Source organism: Anabrus simplex, chromosome 2 (genome assembly GCF_040414725.1).
Source record: "Anabrus simplex isolate iqAnaSimp1 chromosome 2, ASM4041472v1, whole genome shotgun sequence".
Classification (NCBI taxonomy): Eukaryota; Metazoa; Arthropoda; class Insecta; order Orthoptera; family Tettigoniidae; genus Anabrus; species Anabrus simplex.
The window spans coordinates 1,100,442,173-1,100,461,245 of NC_090266.1; the positions used below are offsets into that span (position 1 = coordinate 1,100,442,173).

General features: G+C 36.8%; 1 protein-coding gene across 1 annotated transcript in view; it reads left to right on the plus strand.

Moving 5' to 3' along the window:
* LOC136863785 (RNA exonuclease 1 homolog) overlaps positions 1-19,073 on the plus strand; it is a 260,407-nt gene that overhangs the window by 89,445 nt on the left and 151,889 nt on the right. The window contains exon 5 of the mRNA XM_068226090.1: positions 5,206-5,326. Within this exon, the coding sequence (XP_068082191.1) occupies positions 5,206-5,326 (121 nt within the window). The remainder of the gene's footprint in view (positions 1-5,205; positions 5,327-19,073) is intronic.

Here is a 19,073-nt window from a genome sequence, read left to right on the forward strand (position 1 = left end):
AATGAGATCAAAACCCTTCCACATTTTGACTACACAGTGAAACTCTTCACAACGAAACTCTTCACAATGTCCGCCACTACATCATTTGTCACATGCTAGCTGACTCTTTACAAAGGAGAGGATATACCACTCATGAGGAAGTCTCTGGAATCGCTATACTACAGACCACGAGGCAAATAGACACCATAGCCTTTAAAGCAGACTCAAAAACTGGCTATATACTAGATCCAACCATGAGATATGAACTGAATTCACACCAGCCACAAGAGGTTGACAACGAGAAGAAGGTCATCTACGAACCTACAGTGTCCTACTATAAAAACCAGTACAACCTTGAACGTATAGAGGTGATTGGATTAATGGCGGGTGGTCGTGGAACGATACTGAGCCTTTTTTTAAAGACCTGCAAAATGCTAATCAATACATATATTTTTTACGAATAGGACTAGTTTCGAACATATGACTCGGTCATATTCAGCTAATCATTTACACAAGTTAAACTAAAATAAGGACACAATCATTAAATAATCCCTTACTTTTTGTCGTATAATGGAATATTTGCCCCATTTTGTCTTCAGGAAAGCTGAAATACCAAGGTGTTTTAACAACTTGGACATTACAGAGTTTGGGATTGAATGGAATGTTTTCCTTGTTTCTTTTATATTCTTTTATATTTTAATTTATTTTGTTTGATTTTTGATCCGCTGTGCTTATAGCGAGAAAGATGGTCTGTGTGCTGTGTCTCAAGATATTAACATTTTTGACTGAACTATTTTTTCCCTGAATTTCCCCAATTTTCTCCATAATCTCTTTGGTTTTTGAAGTCTGGCAGGTATGATTGACAGATAACCCATGACCAGAAGCCTTGTTTGATAAACAGCAGCTTGAAGCTAAATAAATTTGTAAGCTGTTAACAAGAAAGGAAATTCAGTTATCTAAAGAAAAATCCGTGTTGTCAGTGACACTGGTATAATGTGCATAAGCTAGGATGGTCGGTTTGGAAGTTGAGGAAATCTGTTTGCGTTGTGTTTATTAAGAGCTATAAGAAATTTAAAATTTTTAAAAGAATATCTACAGTATGAACTGTTATTCATTTCTTGCAATATCAGTTATTAATCATACATTATTTTTGTCCCTAGTCTAGGCTTACTCAGGGACAGTTTCCTTTAATTGACCCTTTGTTGTACATAACGCTCCAGAGCGCTCTAGATTTATGACTCGCCTGCTGTGCTAAATGCCTCAAAGCGCACGTCACACAACAGTGTCATTATAACTGTGGGACAGAAATATTGAGAGGTCATCTGAAACCATGCTGCATTCCCATGACTCAGCAACCTCTCAGCACCTTATTGACAGTCTTTTCTGTGTGTATTTCACAAGTAGACCTAGTTTATAAACATTGTCTTTCGGATGCTTTCAAGATTCAAGATTGTGCTTTGTCTACTTATCGTCAAATAGTAGTGAAAGGTTTGTAAGAATGCACAACTGGAGATATGTTAGAAATTAGTGGAGATACTGAACTTTCTAGTAGTGGTTCAGAATTGTATTCTGATGAATGTAGTAGTGATAATGATTCCAAAAATAATGAAAATCATGAACAAATATCAATTGAAAACCTAGGGACAGGTCTACAGAGAAATGTTACTAGTGATATCTGAAGTCGCAATAATCTATCTGATGAACTGAAAATATGGGAAATCAATGCTGGTGCAAATCACAGTTTTACCTCTCCCCCCCGTGGGTGTGGGACACAGGCGAAGAATGCATCCATGGTATCCCCTGCCTGTCATAATAGGCGACCAAAAGGGGCAACCAACGGATGATTGAATTAGAACCATGAAACTACTTGTGATTAGTACCATCACGCGGAGAAAGCCATGGGCCGCCTTTACTTGCGAGTGTTACCACTATGTTAGGTACACAATAGGTTTGTGATTAGTAGCAGCAGAGAGTGATCTGCTGTGGGTTTCCAGTACCTGTGATTCCTACTACTACATGCAAAACATCATGGACTTACATTGCTTGTGATTTGTACCATTAAGTGAGAAACACCATGGGTCTGGGCGTTGCCTGTGATTAGTACCACTATATGAGTGACACCGTTGGTCTGCGTTGCCTGTGATTTTTACCCACTATGTGAGGAACACCACTGGATACTACAAGTCCCTCTGATTAGTGGGAGGAACACCGTAGGTTTGCATTGCCTTTAAGCGGTGCTGCAATGTGAGTAACACCATAAGTCTATGTTACTTGCGTGTATTACATTACCTGTGAGTAGTACCATAACGTTTGGAACACCGTGAGTTTACGCTATCTTTTATTAGCAGGTTATAAACTTCATTTTCCTTGTCCGTATTGAAGATCTACTTGTGATACAATTCCTTTAGGTTTGCCAATTGCCACCTTTTCAATACAATAAAAATATATTACAAACTTACATATTTATTATGATGTTTACATGGTACATGTTTCGCTCCTTTTCGTGAGCATCATCAGCCAAACTGTCATTAATCTAAGATTGTGTAAGATCATAAAACAATTCTATTGGTTCAAGATTACTCTTATAAAACTAATTGACAATCTTATAACATTTTAAAAGTCATACAACAATAAAATTATGTCTTAAATTAACACTTTTTGTCTAAAATCTTCTTCAGTCCAAACATTTTATCGCCGAAACTCATCCGGTGAACATCTTTTAAAATTGTTTAAAAAATAAGAATAAAATAAAAAACTGAATTCTGGCTAATTGTGTTGGTTCTCGTTGCTTAACTTGTATAATTATCATTAAAACTTGGTAACAGTATTGAATATTTTCTGCAGTTGATAATTGTCATTATGGTCGATAGATTTGTTCTCGTTGCTGGAGTAACATTTATAAAATGTATTCATATTAATTCCATAATGGCTCGTTCGAGAACATTTTAAATCCAATATCACATCAAAAAGTGTTTTATCAACAAGTTTGTTCACGAACAATTTTACCCCATTGATAATATAAATTAATATCAATACATTTTATAAATGTTACTCCAGCAACAAGAACAAATCTATCGACCATAATGACAATTATCAACTGCAGAAAATATTCAATACTGTTATGAAGTTTTAATGATAATTATACAAGTTAAGCAACGAGAACCAACACAACTAGCCAGATTTCAAAGTTTTTTATTTTATTCTTATTTTTTAAACAATTTTAAGATGTTCACCGGATGAGTTTCGGCGATAAAATGTTTGGACTGAAGAAGATTTTAGACAAAAAGTGTTAACTTAAGACATAATTTCATTGTTGTATGACTTTTAAAATGTTATAAGATTGTCAATTAGTTTTATAAGAGTAATCTTGAACCAATAGAATTGTTTTATGATCTTACACAATCTTAGATTAATGATAGTTTGGCTGATGATGCTCACGAAAAGGAGCAAAACATGTACCATGTAAACATCATAATAAATATGTAAGTTTGTAATATATTTTTATTGTATTGAAAAGGTGGCAATTGGCAAACCTAAAGGAATTGTATCACCTTTTATTAGTACGCAGCTTGAGAAATACCATGGTTCTACGTTACTAAAGATAAGTACCATTACGAGGGACCGTTGACCTGGATATTGAACCCCTTCAGACAACAAGCATTATCGATTCAAGATTGTGCTTTGGAAGCAGTCCTTTGGTCAGTCATATAGTTTCTGGGAAGGTGAAGCATTGCGGGTTGGGTCCACTGATTGTTTTAAATTCTTTTCATCCATTCATTCTTCATCATCATGTTTTGAATTCAGGTCAGTGGATGAATTTTGTACTTTTTAATTGTCATTGCATTTCGTACCATTAGGGGCCGATGACCTAGATGTTAGGCCCCATTAAACAACAAGCATCATCATCATCAATCTCAGTTTACCTTCCAGGAGTTAAATATTTTTTTGAATTATTTGTGGGACAGGAATTTTATGAGCTTGTAGCAAAGCGGACAAATATTCATGCCGAATATTTACAATGAAAAACTGGTACTGTTGATCCTACCTGGCAAAACATTAATGCTGACAAATTAAGATTGTATGTATATGTTCTAATTTATATTGGTTTGGTCATTTTACCTGAAATTGGTGATTACTTCCTATGAGACTTTTGCTTGTGCCCATTAGTGAGGCAGGTAATGACACCGAAATGGTTTAGGAGACTGGGAAATATTTAGATGGAATATTAGGGTACGTACAGATACACACACTGGTCATTTAGAAACAAAATGCAGAAGAAGACACATTTGTATAATTATATGTTTGACTTCTATGCTGTTATCTTTAAAGGGCAGCATTTATGCTGCTGTGTTTAATGGAATTTAAATGCCCCTGTCAGAAAATACAGTAATTTGAGCCGGGCAGCTGCCCTTAAGCAGGAAACGGCAAAGGGTTAATAAAAATGTAGGAAAACACTGTTACACTGAAATTTTTTTGTTTAAATAAGTAAAAAATAAAATTAACAAATAAAATTATAACTATTCATGATAGGCATGAATTAAATCAACTAACCAAATTTTCAGCAGACAGTATTATTCTGTAAATCAAAAGGAAATTGGACATTGCATGTCACTCAAGTCAATGAGTATGGATTTTTCTCATCCTGATATTTTCAAATTCCTTTATGTTAATTGATGTAAAATTATGATAAACTGTGAATTAGACAATTGTGAACACAGCCCAAGAGTCTGGAAGACGACAGTGTCAATTGCAATAGCTTCCATCAGTAGCCTACATAATCGCTGGTATTGGTGTGTTGATATTTTGAAGAAGGAAAATTATATTTCTTGCTACTCATTGAACATTACGCTAGCTCAGATACGTTTTTGGCAAATAAAGAAAAATTATTTCAAAGACAATTCCCGCAAAGTCTTAACACGAATGAATGTACATTTAATGTTGAAAATAAAACTGAATTCTCAGTAAAACAAATTTGGCACCTAGCTTATGTAACCTTTCCTTGCCATAGTTGGACTAGCTGAAACTCTAAATATTGGTAAGTTTTGTCCTGTATAGTTTAGTATATAATGGTATATGATTTTATGTCACAACTATCAACTTTTCTCAACCACAAATTTTGTTGTGATATAGCAAAATTCTCATTGAAAAAACAAAAGGTGTGTGCTTGGTTAATATTACAAGGAAGTTTTTATTGTAATAGTAAATCTACTTATTACTGATTTGCAGTTAATGGCAGAACAATTGAGAAGAATTAGAAGTACACAATTGTCTGGGAAAGTTGAAGCTAGCAATGTAGCTTCTACAAGCCAAACAACTCCAGTTCAGCCCTTGACCAGTCCTCCATCAGGTACAGAAAGCATTTCTTTATGTTACAAAGTTCGATTTACCTCTCATTGAAAAAAAAGAAATTAAATTTGAAATATTTTTATCATGGATTTTTTTGTTATATAACTGGAGGTAGCCTTGCTGGAGTATTTACAGTATTCCTTTCTTCCTATAAATAGAATCTAAAGAATACTTATCTGAAGTAAATTTGATTACAGTTTGCTTCATGTTTATCCATGTGTGCTTTTATGGTATAGATCTTACTCTTTGCCGGGCTGAGTGGCTCAGACGGTTGAGGTGCTGGCTGGCCTTCTGACCCCAACTTGTTAGGTTTGATCCTGGCTCAGTCCGAAGGTTTTTGAAGGTGCCCAAATACATCAGCCTCATGTCGGTAGATTTATTGGCACGTAAAAGAACTCTTGCGGGACTAAATTCTGGCACCTCGGAGTCTCCGAAAAACGTAAAAGTAGTTAGTGGGATGGAAAGCCAATAACATTATTTACTACTGTCACTCGCTAACACTTGGGGCCAGTGACTTCTAAATTACTCCTTAACACAACAATCCTTATTGCTACTTTACGATATAAATGTCACTTGTCCCACATATTGCACACTACAGTGGTATATTGCAATTATTTTTCACCGAACATTGAAGCAACGAAAGTTAATCTTACCATAAATACTGCCACAAAGTTCTCAGTAAATTGACACAAAATGCTGAGTGATATTTCAGTATCCTGATTGGACCAGATACATAAATATGTAATGGACACAAATCACATGCTACCTAGGAAATTCTGCTGTTGTGTTAACAGGAGAGTGCTTCAGATTGGCAATATTTTGGTGTCTCTTCTTGGAAGCTATGTCCTGAAGCATGACCACAGTTTGTAGTCAAGAGGGTTTAAGTCTGGTATACCAAGGCCAATCAGAGGTGAAAATGAAGTCTGGCACATTGGTCACAAGCCACTGCTTGATTGCCCAAGCCTGATGTGCTAGGGCCCAAATCGTGTCAAAAGCTCCAGTTCTGACTATGGAAAAGGGTATTAAGGTTCCTGACCAGTCTCTCCAGCACTGTCTAGTGGTACAGTTTGGTTTATGTTCTTGGCCCTTTCTCATGAAAGTAGAGCTCAGTTGTGTCTTCATAACTCACACTTCACCACTCCATGATTGATGCAGGGTGGTGGCCCCTCTTGCACCCTTGGAGCCTTATTGCCAGCTTCTGTTGGCATATAACCTGTTATTTTGAGCAATGAAAGCCTCCTCAACACTGAAAACCTTTTCATGGAATCACCAGTACCCAGTTGCTGTATAATCCTTTGTTTTCAGGAATCTGGTGCTACGAATCATTTATGTGCAGGTTCTCTTTGCATCGTTTGTAAGGAAGTTGTTGTTGTTGCTATTTGTTTTACGTCGCACCAACATAGATAGGTCTTATGACGACGATGGGTCAGGAAATGCCTAGGAATGGGAAGGAAGCGGCCGTGGCCTTAATTAAGGTACAGCCCTAGCATTTGCCTGGCGTGAAAATGGGAAACCACAGAAAATCATCTTCAGGGCTGCCGACAGTGGGGTTCGAACCCACTAACTCCCGGATGCGAGCTCACAGCTGCACGCTCCTAACCGCACGGCTGTAAGGAAGTAGTCCCGGGTCACTAGACATAGACATTTTGGATATGCCCAGATAATATTAGTTCTAGGGCCATCAATGACTGTCTCCTTACCAAATTTCTACACATACAAGCCATCACTGCTTTAACCAATTCTGGATCCGTATTGTGCATGGCTTTCCTTTCCTGTGGTGGTTCTTCACAGTTCCATTCTCTGTAAAATGCTAGATAGTACGATATACAAACTTCTTGGAAATATTAAGCATCTGGAGCATTTTGAAAATTGTGCCTGCTGACTTCCTTACTGAAGGTAGCACTATGACAGCTGCATGATTTTTCATAATTGTCTCAGTTCGTTGTGAAAGCTGTGATAAAAAACTTCCCCTAACGACGACTCACGTTTCACATCATGCATCCCTCGGAAATCTGTTGCCCTCTGTAAGCATAAGTAGACTCGCTGTCAATAGTTGTGAAAGTATTTATGGTAAGGCTTGGTACATAAGTATGAAATTGTTGATATATTCACTGAACATATAAATTCTTAGGCTTAAGAAACATTAGCATCAAAATAGCTGGAGAAAAGGCAAAAGTCTGGGCCCCTCGAAGAACAAGGCGGCATTGAAAGAAGACTTCCAACTCAGATGAACCAGACACAAGTAAGTGGAAGCAGTACCTGACTTGGCTCAGCCCTGTGGTTGCAACACTTCCACTAGTTGTGACCTCCTTCGGAAACCTGTATCAGTTCTCTCCCAGACAACTACCATCAAATTGCAATAAATCATTTTCTTGACATTGACAAACAAGATCAAAGTACAGGTTGAATTCGGAAGGAGAATGATGTAGCCAACCTTGTGTCAAAGCCAAGCAAAGCCATCTCTGAAGGGGCTATGAAGGTATTGGAGGAGTTTGTTTCCACTCTTTACAACCTCAGCTCTAGGTGGGATAGTGATGTAATCTCTGTAGCAGGCCACCATTGCCCCTAGGAATTAACCTCGTACTCATTTCCTTGTGGTGTGGGTTGACTGAACCTCAGGATTTTGCCGTTCTTCAGAAGTGGTAATCTTGTTTCTTAATTTTTTGACTTCCTGACGGGGAATCGAACTCACTTTCTTCCGTGTAGAACAAGCATGCCTTTACAGCTCAGGTAGGCCTCCTCTTTCCTTGTGATGAGGAAGACGAGAAAGAACAGCAGAGGATGGGTACTAGAGATATGAAACCAGATACTTGTATCCGATGAAAACTTGCCAGGTGGAGCAACACTCATCTCTCCGCACTTGTTCAAACCCATACCCGCATAGGTTTGACTCCCCTGTCTCTGTACTCGTCCTTTGCGTGTATACTTGCCAGATGTTGACTGGTTTGCGCTGTCCTCACCACACAGGTAGAATGAGTCCTGAACTGTCAGGAGAGGGGAACAAGCACAAGAGGTGACAAGTGTATTCATAGACTCGCTGCATATTATTACATATTATGTAAACACTTTCCAGCTGACAATCTTTGTTATTGAGATTTGGAAATTGTTACAATGATTTAGCCCTTGAATATTATTACTAATGTAGAAATTTATATAAGTTTTATATATTTCATTAACTTTGTCCTTTTGATTTATTTACGTGGTCACTGAAAAATATGTAGGTATTTGTAACGTATGACATTCTTGATTTTATTTGCTATTGTACATTGCAAAATCTGAACATTATGGTTCAGTTCCTGGTGAGCCTTATTAGTAATTCATCATCAGTAGAGGCATGATCGTTTTGCATTCGTTTCTGTATGATTTTGTGAGTAGTTCACCAATTTTCTTGTTATTTTGCGAAATAGCTCTTGCCATATCACTTAAATTTTGCTTTAATGAAATTCTAAAATTAACCAATAAAGGTTTCATTATTGTGATTTTGTATTATTTATATGAATGTATAAATTACTAAAAAATATCCAATATCATTTTATTGTATTCTTGATTATTATATTAACATTACAATTTAATAGATTTTTTTAAGTATCATTTGATTGTCAATGACCGGAGACAACTAATGAAAGAAAGCTCCACTGTAACATGTGCCATGTTATCTTTGACAAAGTAAAGAATGGGTAGGATGGCTCAAATCTCTCTACATCAATGGATGAACAGGGAAACCAAGCAGATTTTAAAACAGAATTTGCAAGGTTCAGGTGCTTGTTAACCATAATTTTCATCAGTTTGTTTCAGCAGAATATTTATAATAATGTTAGTTTTTACGTCTCTCTAACTACTTTTGACGGTTTTCTGAGATGCCGAGGTGCAGGAATTTTGTCCTGCAGGAGGTTTTTTACGTGCCAGTAAATCTACCGACACAAAGCCTACATATTTGAACACTTTCAAATACCACCGGGCTGAGCCAGGATTGAATTTTCCAAGTAGGGGTCAGAAGGCCAGTGTCTCAACCACCTGAACCACTTAGCCTGGCTAGAATATCTCTAAAAGCAAGGTATCTAGCATTAATATCAGACTGGTTCAACATTTTAAAGCCAGACAATTTTTGTACTTTTTCACTCATTGCTCAAACATTTGTGTAATTTGATTGAATTACATTAGTTGGATAAAATAAGTCATTCAAAATTCCAAATAACATGTTAGCATCACTTGTGGACGTGTGCTTTTCACTTTTATTTACAACTAAGGCACTAACATTTTGCAAGAGGAAAGTTTCTTGAATGATTTTTAGTGATCACTAAGCCCTTCAATAATCTTACAAACTAGTTCAACAACATGACGAGAAGCAATTACATTCATCCTACCCTTCATTTCTGTTGTTTTTGAAATAGCAAATGAGAATATGGATAATTAGAACCTTCTAATTTCAAAACATATGAAATAAACTTACAATTTTCAAAAGCAAATGCTGCTTGGGATTTTACCAGGTTGCAAAATCTGGCATCGTCCATTTCTGCCAACCGGTTTACTGCAGGAAGAGATTTTAGTGACAATTGCTTGAAAAATGAGTGGAGGATATCTAAATTTGTATGTATCTAAGAGGCGGCTTTAAAGCAACTTTTCCATCTACTCAACACAGGCTTGTGATGCAGTGAATGTGACATATCTGGGAAACGTTTGATTTTCCTTGACATATGAAAACAGTTCTCTGTGTTCGAAACAATGGCATTAAGATCCTTCAAATTCTTGTGCAAGACATCTCTGAACAAGCTGAATTTATGAGCCCAGCAAGTGGTGTAAATTAAATGTTCTCCCATAATTCTTTTCAGTAGTTCAAAACATTGGAACATATACGGGGCAGAATTGGTTATCACATACTTCACAAAGCACTCAGGATTTATTGAGAACACATTCTGCTGTTTGTGGTATCTAGAAACACACATTCTAACAAAAATATTTCCTGTTCAAATACTGGATCTTGAGTTTTGATCAAGATTGCAAACACAGAGTGGCCTGAAGAATCGTTAGTTTCTTCGCAGATTGGAGCCAAGTCCATTTTTCCTTCCAAAGAATGCTTTATGCTAGCTAGAATTTCATTTGCTCAATGTGGGAAGTATTGTAGCCTTAGTTGGTTGGTTGGTTGTGGGAGATCTTCAGATCCTATAGAAAAAAGAAAAATCTAAATCAGAAAGAGGTCTTTGAAATCCCAGTCTTACTATCACTGAATATTGATTGTGGAGGTTTAACCCTCGACTGGCATTATGGGGTCCTTAAAGATACCAGTGACTTTGCACAACCCTGGCGCCCCCTCCCCGTTTTGGCTATCGCCGTTCATTGTAGCTGTTACTTAGCGCAAGGTCAACTGCTATCTGGATTTGTAATGTTCAGTAAATATTGGTTTTCTCAGGAACTTGATTTAAATATTGTGTGGTGCCGTTTACGACCCCACAATGGCGTTTGTGTTATGAAGCTTGTCGTGACTTAAAATTTTGTAAGTGTTCATATTTCATTTGAAGTGCGTGTTTGGTACTTTTTTCTTCATGTAAGCCTTGCTATGGCTTCCACATCTCGCCCTGTCGTGTCAGTGTGTAATCCTAGGAACGCAGTGTTTTAGAGGAAGATGCCGAAGGAAGTGATGACAGCAATTTCTCAGATTAAAAATGATCCAAATTACAAATCTGAGCACGGCACATTGTTGTCAAACTTCAAACCCTTAAGTGGTTGTGAAAATGACGTAAAATTTAGTCATTATGACTATGAAATTCAAAATTTTTTAAAAATGAGTTTTGTATACTATAATATTTAAATTTACTTCTAAATTTGCTTTGGAGCAATGAACATTTAAATTTTGTTTTCATTTAAGTTCAATTCATGGGAGTGCGATTTTCTTTTAAAATCAGTGAAGGTAAAACAATATTGTGCATTATCTCACAATCTGTAATCTATATATATAATAAAAGAACATGTCCTGACTGACTGACAAATTTATAATCGCTGAGCCAAAACTACTGGACATAACGAAATGAAATTTTGAGGGCACATTTATATTACAATGTAGGCCTAGTTGTTCGCTAAGGGAGTATTCTTGGATATTCCATCGCTAAAGGGGTGAAAACGGGGGTGAATTTTTAAAATGAGTGTATCTACAGTACATCTCAAAACTTTAAAAGTATACAGACGTAAAAATTGGTATTTAGAATCTCCTTTAAAAATAAAGACGTATTTTTTTGTTTTGGGGAAAATCCCACTATGAGTGGTGAAAAAGGGTGAAAAATGGGCTGAATGCCTTTAAAGAGGATACTTATATCTCAGAAGATATTACAGACCTCAAAATTGGTATTTGGAATCTCCTTTTAAAATAAAGAAACACGTGTTTTTTTGTTTTGTGAAAATCCAATTAATGGGGGTTATGCAGGAGTGACAAATGGAGTGAATTTTTTGGAAGACTATATCTACAGTATATCTCAGAAATGTAAAATGTTACAGACGTAAAAATTGGTATTTGGAATCTCCCGTAAAAGCAAAGAAAATATGATTTGTGTTTGGAAACTGCACTTAAGGGGAACTAAAAAGGGGGTGAAATTTTAAAATGAGCATGTCTACAGTATATCTCAAAAACTTAACATGTTGCAGAAGTGAAAACTGGTATTTTTTATCTCTATTAAAATGACTGAAAATGGGGTTGAATTCTTTTTATTAGGATACTGAAATCTCAAAAACTGAAGATGTTACAGACGTGAAATTTGGTATTTGGAATCATTTAAAAATAAAGAAATACGTATTTTTTGTTTTTGGAAATCCACTTAAAGGGGGGTGGGGGTAGAACTGAAAAATTATTTGAATTATTTATATGAAGATACTATTATCTCAAAAACGAAAGATGTTGCAGATGTGAAAATTGGTATTTGGAATCTGCTTTAAAAGTAAAGAAACACTTATTCCTTTGATTTCAAAAAATCCCATGAAGGAGGGGAGTGAAGGATTTTAAAAATTAATTGAATGAATTGTATGAGGATACTTACATCTAATAAAATCTAAAGTTGTTACAGACATGTAAATTGGTATTTGTATTTCCTTTAAAAACAAAGAAAAACGCATGTTTGGGAGAAAGTGATATTTGGGGGCGGGGGTGAAAAGGAGTTGTATTCCTTTTATGGGGACACATATCTCAAAAACTGAAGATGTTGCAGTCGTGATAATTGGTATTTAGAAGATCCTTTACTAATAAAGAAACAAGTACCTTTTCTGGAAAGTTCACTTAATGGGTGGGAGTGAAAGGAAGTGAAAAAAGTGAATTATTTTTATGGGGTAACTAATATCTCAAAACTGAAGGTAACAGGCGTGAACATCGGTATTTGGAATCTCCTTTAAGCATAAAGAAACATGCCTTCTTTCTTTGGGGGGGGGGGGGGGGACAACTAAACGGCGGTGTGGTGGAAAAGTAGTTGAGACCAATTGATTTTACTGTTCATAATGTACTTGATTCTGATTATAAACCGATAATTTTTTATCTTTCCTGAGTTCATTTTCAAGAGCCATCTTTTCCTTTGAAGAACTTTCAGTTAAACTACAGTAGATTCTCCCGGCACATAAATAAAAACGTAAACACATTTGAAATAAACGATAGGAATGACATTGACCGTGCAATTGTTCACCTCTATAATAAGGTCAATAATGCATGGAAGTATATCATTCGTATCGCCGGAAATCCCGCGCACTTGCCTTGCCTACGTGCGACAATGGTGCTGGTCACATTGTCAGCAACGACAATGGCAGCAGATGTAATTTACTGCCATGTAGCGGTCTTGCATCTTGCTGCGGCGTCCAGAACATCAATAATAATAACCTAAATTCAACTATTATCACCCACCCTCGTAATAATAATAATAATAATAATAATAATAATAATAATAATAATAATAATAATTTTCTGGACCGTCGTCAAAATGTGCGGACTGCGCTGGGAACGGGTCCTGACCGGGTAATGACTATGAATGCAGTCCGGCCACGGTTTCATTATCGCCATGGCACCCAAGAAGACACCACACCTGATCTCCTCAAGGATTTGTCCATATTAAAATGCTTATAGGAAAAAGGTGGCAAAGTTTTAGGGACCCAACTGACCGGGCAGAATACCTGGAGCTAGCCCGGGAAGTACGAAATTGATTGCTGGAAAGAAAGATTGAAGAATGGGAGGAACTTTGCTGTCAGATCGCGAATTTTGGCAGATTATATATAAAACGTTAAGCATTCAATTACAAATTTCAGTATAATACCGTTGCGAAGCACGGCTATCTTGCTAGTCAGTAAATATATTAATTTCTCATTGCAGGTAATGCAAAAGGTATAAGGAAATATAATTGACATGTATTTATTTTTGAAACGTAAAATAAAGGTTGTTTGAGGTCATCTATTCTATGGTATAATTTTCGACCTCTCAACGCCATTTACGTACCAAAGTTTTCACTATGCCTGTCGAGGGTTAATTGATAAATGATAGACATGTATTGGTACATACTTTTGAATCTATTTCCATTACTGCAAGAATGTCTACCTTCTCCAGCAGAATGCTGGCTTTGAGTAGTCTTACTGTTTCATGAATAAAGTCTGTCTTTTCACACTTAACTTTCTTTTGCTTATCTCATGAGAGTCCTGTTGTTGTCTGCTGTTTCACTATTGGAATACTTTACATGCTCTATGTTCCTTATTTTTGATACAATGTTTTGAGACGGTATTTTTTTTTTTTGCACTTTATATGAACATTACAAAATTTACACATTAAATTATTGTTTTCCGCAACATATAAAACTTCACTCACAGACCTCTATAGTTCTGCTGTGCTCCATAACACTTGTTGATTGACTTATCTTCACTATTGATTGACTTGTTGTTACTTTTATTTATTTTACCTGAACTAGGACACCGAAATACTTCAATCCTCTGTGTTCACTGTCAGTCCTAGAGCCAATAGTCATTATCAGGGATTTCAGGATTTCCTAAAATCTCACCTTTGTGACGTGAGAAGACAGGCTGAGGTGGGATTACCAGCCACCCGAAGAACAGAAAACACTTCATTTTGCAAGAAGACTGGAGTCAAATTAGGCAGTATTCATGATCATGCCTTAAGGGATTTCCTAAAATATTAAAGGGAGCAAGAATTTCTTTCGACTTGAAAAATAGTTCTTATCTCTTTCATTTATCTTTGCACACTTAACTTTTGAATACAATTTCAAACTTGTTATTTTCTAATAATTTCACTGCAATTTCACACTTATTGCAAAGTAAGTAGATTTCACTTTAAATTGTCCCTATCGCTTTAATTCACGAAATTAAAAATCACTATCTTCTTAACCAGAATCACATGACTCTTTAAGATATCCCAAGGATCACTTCAAAATATTTTTTGTCATGTTTATCATTCATGCAAAAAAAATCATGCCTCTAATCATCAGTATTCAGGTCTAGAAATAGAGGCATAAGATGGTGAATATGGTAGATAATTAATGTCATCTGTTTCATAAATGGTTTCGTTGGTGAAAATGTAAAGATTCATTGTGAAAATGCATTATCATTTTAATCATCTTCGAACTCATAAAACTGTGTTCATTCACATCTTGTAAATTCTGTACACTTTCTGTCTGAAGCATGGGTTATGGCATCATGTTTTCCATGTCTCACTTTTTCTCTTTTGATTCATGTTTGTAATTGAATCCCCCCCAATTGCACTACAGCCCTTGAAGGGCCTTGGCCTACCAAAGAGACCGCTGCTCAGCCCGAAAGCCTGCAGATTGCGAGGTGTCGTATGGTCAGTACGACGAATCCCCTCAGCCGTTATTCTTAGCTTTCGAGACCAGGGCCGCTATCTCACCGTCAGATAGCTCCTCAGTTCTAATCACGTAGGCTGAGTGGACCTCGAACCAGCCCTCAGGTCTAGGTAAAAATCCCTGACCTGGCCGGGAATCAAACCCGGGGCCTCCGGGTAAGAGGCAGGCACGCTACCCCTACACCACGGGGCCGGCGTTTGTAAATGAATGCATTGTGTAATTTGCACATCAAACCATCTGCTCTCTTGGCTTTATCCTCCATGGTGGTCTCTTATATTATTACATTTTAAGCGTTGCACATGACACTGTAATATATGTTCCAGGGATGAACGCAGAGATGTAAGAAGGTGCGGGCATGAATGGGTGGACAGGAAAAGACCAAAGTATAATTTAAAACTTGACAATTCAAAATTTTATTTCTTTCCTTGTTCTTTTGTGTGTTTCTTGACAGATTTTAAACTTTGTTAAACAAGTGACGATTGGATAGTCAGAAGGGGAACTCTTCAGCTCTTATACAAATAGTTATTCAAATAAGGTACAATATACATAATGATTTTTAAGAAAAGGGTTAGGTGGCTGAAACATTACACTATTATCAAGAGCAGTACTGCTCCAATCTATTCCAAGTCAAGAGCCTGGGCTCCAAAATTTACAACATTAGAAAGAGCATTTTAGCTCCACGTGATTACCTAGGAGACTACTCTCCAAAATTTACAAGATTCCATCCTTTCAAAGGCACAATTCAACTTTTACATAAGGTTAACAACAACAACCAGTTTCCACTGTCGTATTTGCTCGACAGTCTAAGTTACATTTGAATAGTTAAACATCAACAGAGGCAATAAGTGACTATTCTATGTGGCCTTAATAAAAAGAAAAGGTTAAAGTTATTCGCCGAAAATCAACATGTTAGGAGGCGAACACTTGCACTTTGCACTCCTATGAAATACACTTGAAAATACTTAAAACTGTATGTGGGCTTAAGGCCTAAGGTTGCACAGGCTAAGCCTATACTACGGAGGTGACTGGGTGGAGAGAACATTTTTAATTACAAAAGTAAAATTTTAAAAGCTCACGAAATCATAGTCACCCCAATACCAAGTTAAAGGGGAATACAAGAGGTTCCACACTCTTTATCCTGTAAGTTAGACTAAGGTCTTAGACCTACTTGAAAATTTAAATAGAAACACAAAAAAGAATTTGCAACACTTCAGTGCTGAAAACCTCATAATTACAAATTTCTTAGAAAATTAATTGTTCATCTTCCCACCAGAGGGAGCACCTAAATCGACAGTAGAGACATCTGACGATAAACGTTCAAACTTCGTCCAAAATGAGTTTCACTGTTCATATTATAGATGGCCTTCTAAAAGGTGCTTAGTGTGAATGTACGGAGTAGGTGTACCTCCGGTACAATATACACCAACCTTCCGTACTCTCAGAACTGAAAGTAAAACCACACAGCTTCATTTTTTGTATGTACAGTGGCGGTCTCAATAATAGAGCCACCTCTATTGATGGGATTAAGAACTAGGATATCTATTAGTTCGCAAAATCTCCACGAGTAAGAATCTTATGGGTCAAAATAATAGAGCCGTTTTACAGAAGTCCCGTTCAAATTTATGTTTTGCAGTTGTTTTGGGGACTAGCGATATTATTTGTCAACAAACCCCCACTCAACAATATTTTGTATGTAAATTGACGTTTGGTTTTGTTTACATTCTTCTAGGTGGGCAGAGCAAAGCATACAAGTGATGATGAGCGTATAGTAATGTTCCGGATGTTCAAATGTGGGATGTCCATGAATCAAATAGCCAAAGATTTACACGTTTCGCAGAAACGAGTCCAGAACACCTTTAGACTGGCAAAACAAACAAAGCCGCAGGTGGAGAACAGGGGGCGACCTCGTGTAACTACTCCTCGCGTAGACAGACTCATCACTAGGGAAGTAAAGAAAGACCCATTTTTGTCAACACCACGACTGAAAGCCATTTTGTTTAGCGACAAAAATGATGTTCAACCATCAACCTCAACGATTCAAAGGCGATTGAGTTCTGCAAAATTGAATGGGCGCATTGTGAGACAGAAGCCATATGTTTCGAAAGCTAATGTTCGGAAAAGGTTGGCCTTCGCCCAGAGAAATGAACAAAAAGCTAATATTTGGTGGAGGAACATCCTTTGGTCTGATGAATCCAAGTATAATAGGTTTGCCTCAGATGGAAAAGTCTATGTGGCGCTGCCCACCAAACCATCAATTTAATCCCAAGTACACTTTAAAAACTGTGAAATACGGTGGCGGAAGTGTTACGGTATGGGGATGTTTTTCATGGTACGGCATTGGTCCAATACACCGTATCAACGGCATAATGAACGCAGAAATGTACAAAGACATCTTGGCAAATGTGATGCTGCCTTATGCTGAAGAGGAAATGCCGCTGAAATGGAAATTTCAGCACGATAACGATCTAAAGCATACTGCAAGGATCATAAGGCAGTTTTTTCAAGATCACCATATCGAAGTATTAGAGTGGCCACCTCAATCTCCTGACGCATCACCCATTGAGAACTTATGGGAGATCGTAGACAAGAGAATTGACCACTCAAAAGCTACATCTTTAGATAAACTTTGGGAAGAAATCCGGAGAGCCTGGTATGCGATCAGCAACGACGAATGCAGGCGTTTAGTCGACTCTATGGGTAAGAGGTGCAGGGCAATCCTCAAAAATAAGGGTTACCCCACGAAGTACTAATGCACTCCTATGCAAAAACGACTATTCCTGTAAATTTCATAAGACTGAGATCAAGTACAAAATATTTGTGTCGATTGGCTCTATTTTTTTTGACCCTGTGGTCTGGTATTCTTTTGAATATTATTGATTAGTTTGAGTTGTGTTATCTATATAACTGACTGTGGTACAATGTGACTCTGTTGTAATGGTTCCTGTTCAACGTAAAATTTTGTTTCCATCATAGTACAAACATGTCTAGTAATAAATTTGCACTTTATTCCAAACCTTTGCCAGGTGGCTCTATTATTTTGACCACCACTGTATATCATGTACAGGAGGAGCAAGAAATTTCGGTGTTATCTGCATCAGACTTGTCATACTCGTGGAACTACAGTGTGAACTCACGACCAAAGCGCCCTGTTAGACTTACAAAAGGAAGTACCCAGGGTTGGTCGTGCATAAACAACAATGCTTTGGCTTCATGTGTAGACAACCCGAAACTCTGAACTCGGTACTTGCTTCGTTTCTTATCTCTAATAGGTACCCTCTTTTATAACAGAAGACAGATGTGAGGTATATTCGATACTGAGGATAAATATACTGGAATATGTGTGGAGGAAAAGTACATAAATGATGGGATCATGGTGCTGAAAATTCAGTTTATCATTGCCATAACACCTATCTGTGTCGGTGCGACTTAAAACATCTTGTAGAAAGGTAAATTCCGTTGCAGATAGGAGTAAGAAAGTTTTTTCAGGTGTGTGCTCTATAAATGTGGAAAAGATAAATAAATAGAAGATGCAGTTAGAAAATTCCATATATATGCAAATAATCTCCAGCATTGAATAATCTCGCACCCTAATTTTAGGAAAGGAAATTTTGAAGAAAACCTTTTTTGTAATTGTAAAGCTTTCTTTATTGCTAATATTGAAAAACTGTAAATATTACAGTGTAATGAACACATCTGGTCTTCATTACTAATTAATAAGAGTAAATACGAATTTCTCTTGCACAAACTGTGGAGATTCACATGATTTTGTGCATAGTTGCTCAATGCTAGTTTTCCTACAAAAACTTGAGTTATTTCATTCAAAGACACATGAAAGCCATCCCTGGCTAGCCTTACAACCTGTAATTTCTAACTCTCATGTTTTTGCTATAGCTTTCAACTGATACATTTTACTCTTGACATCAT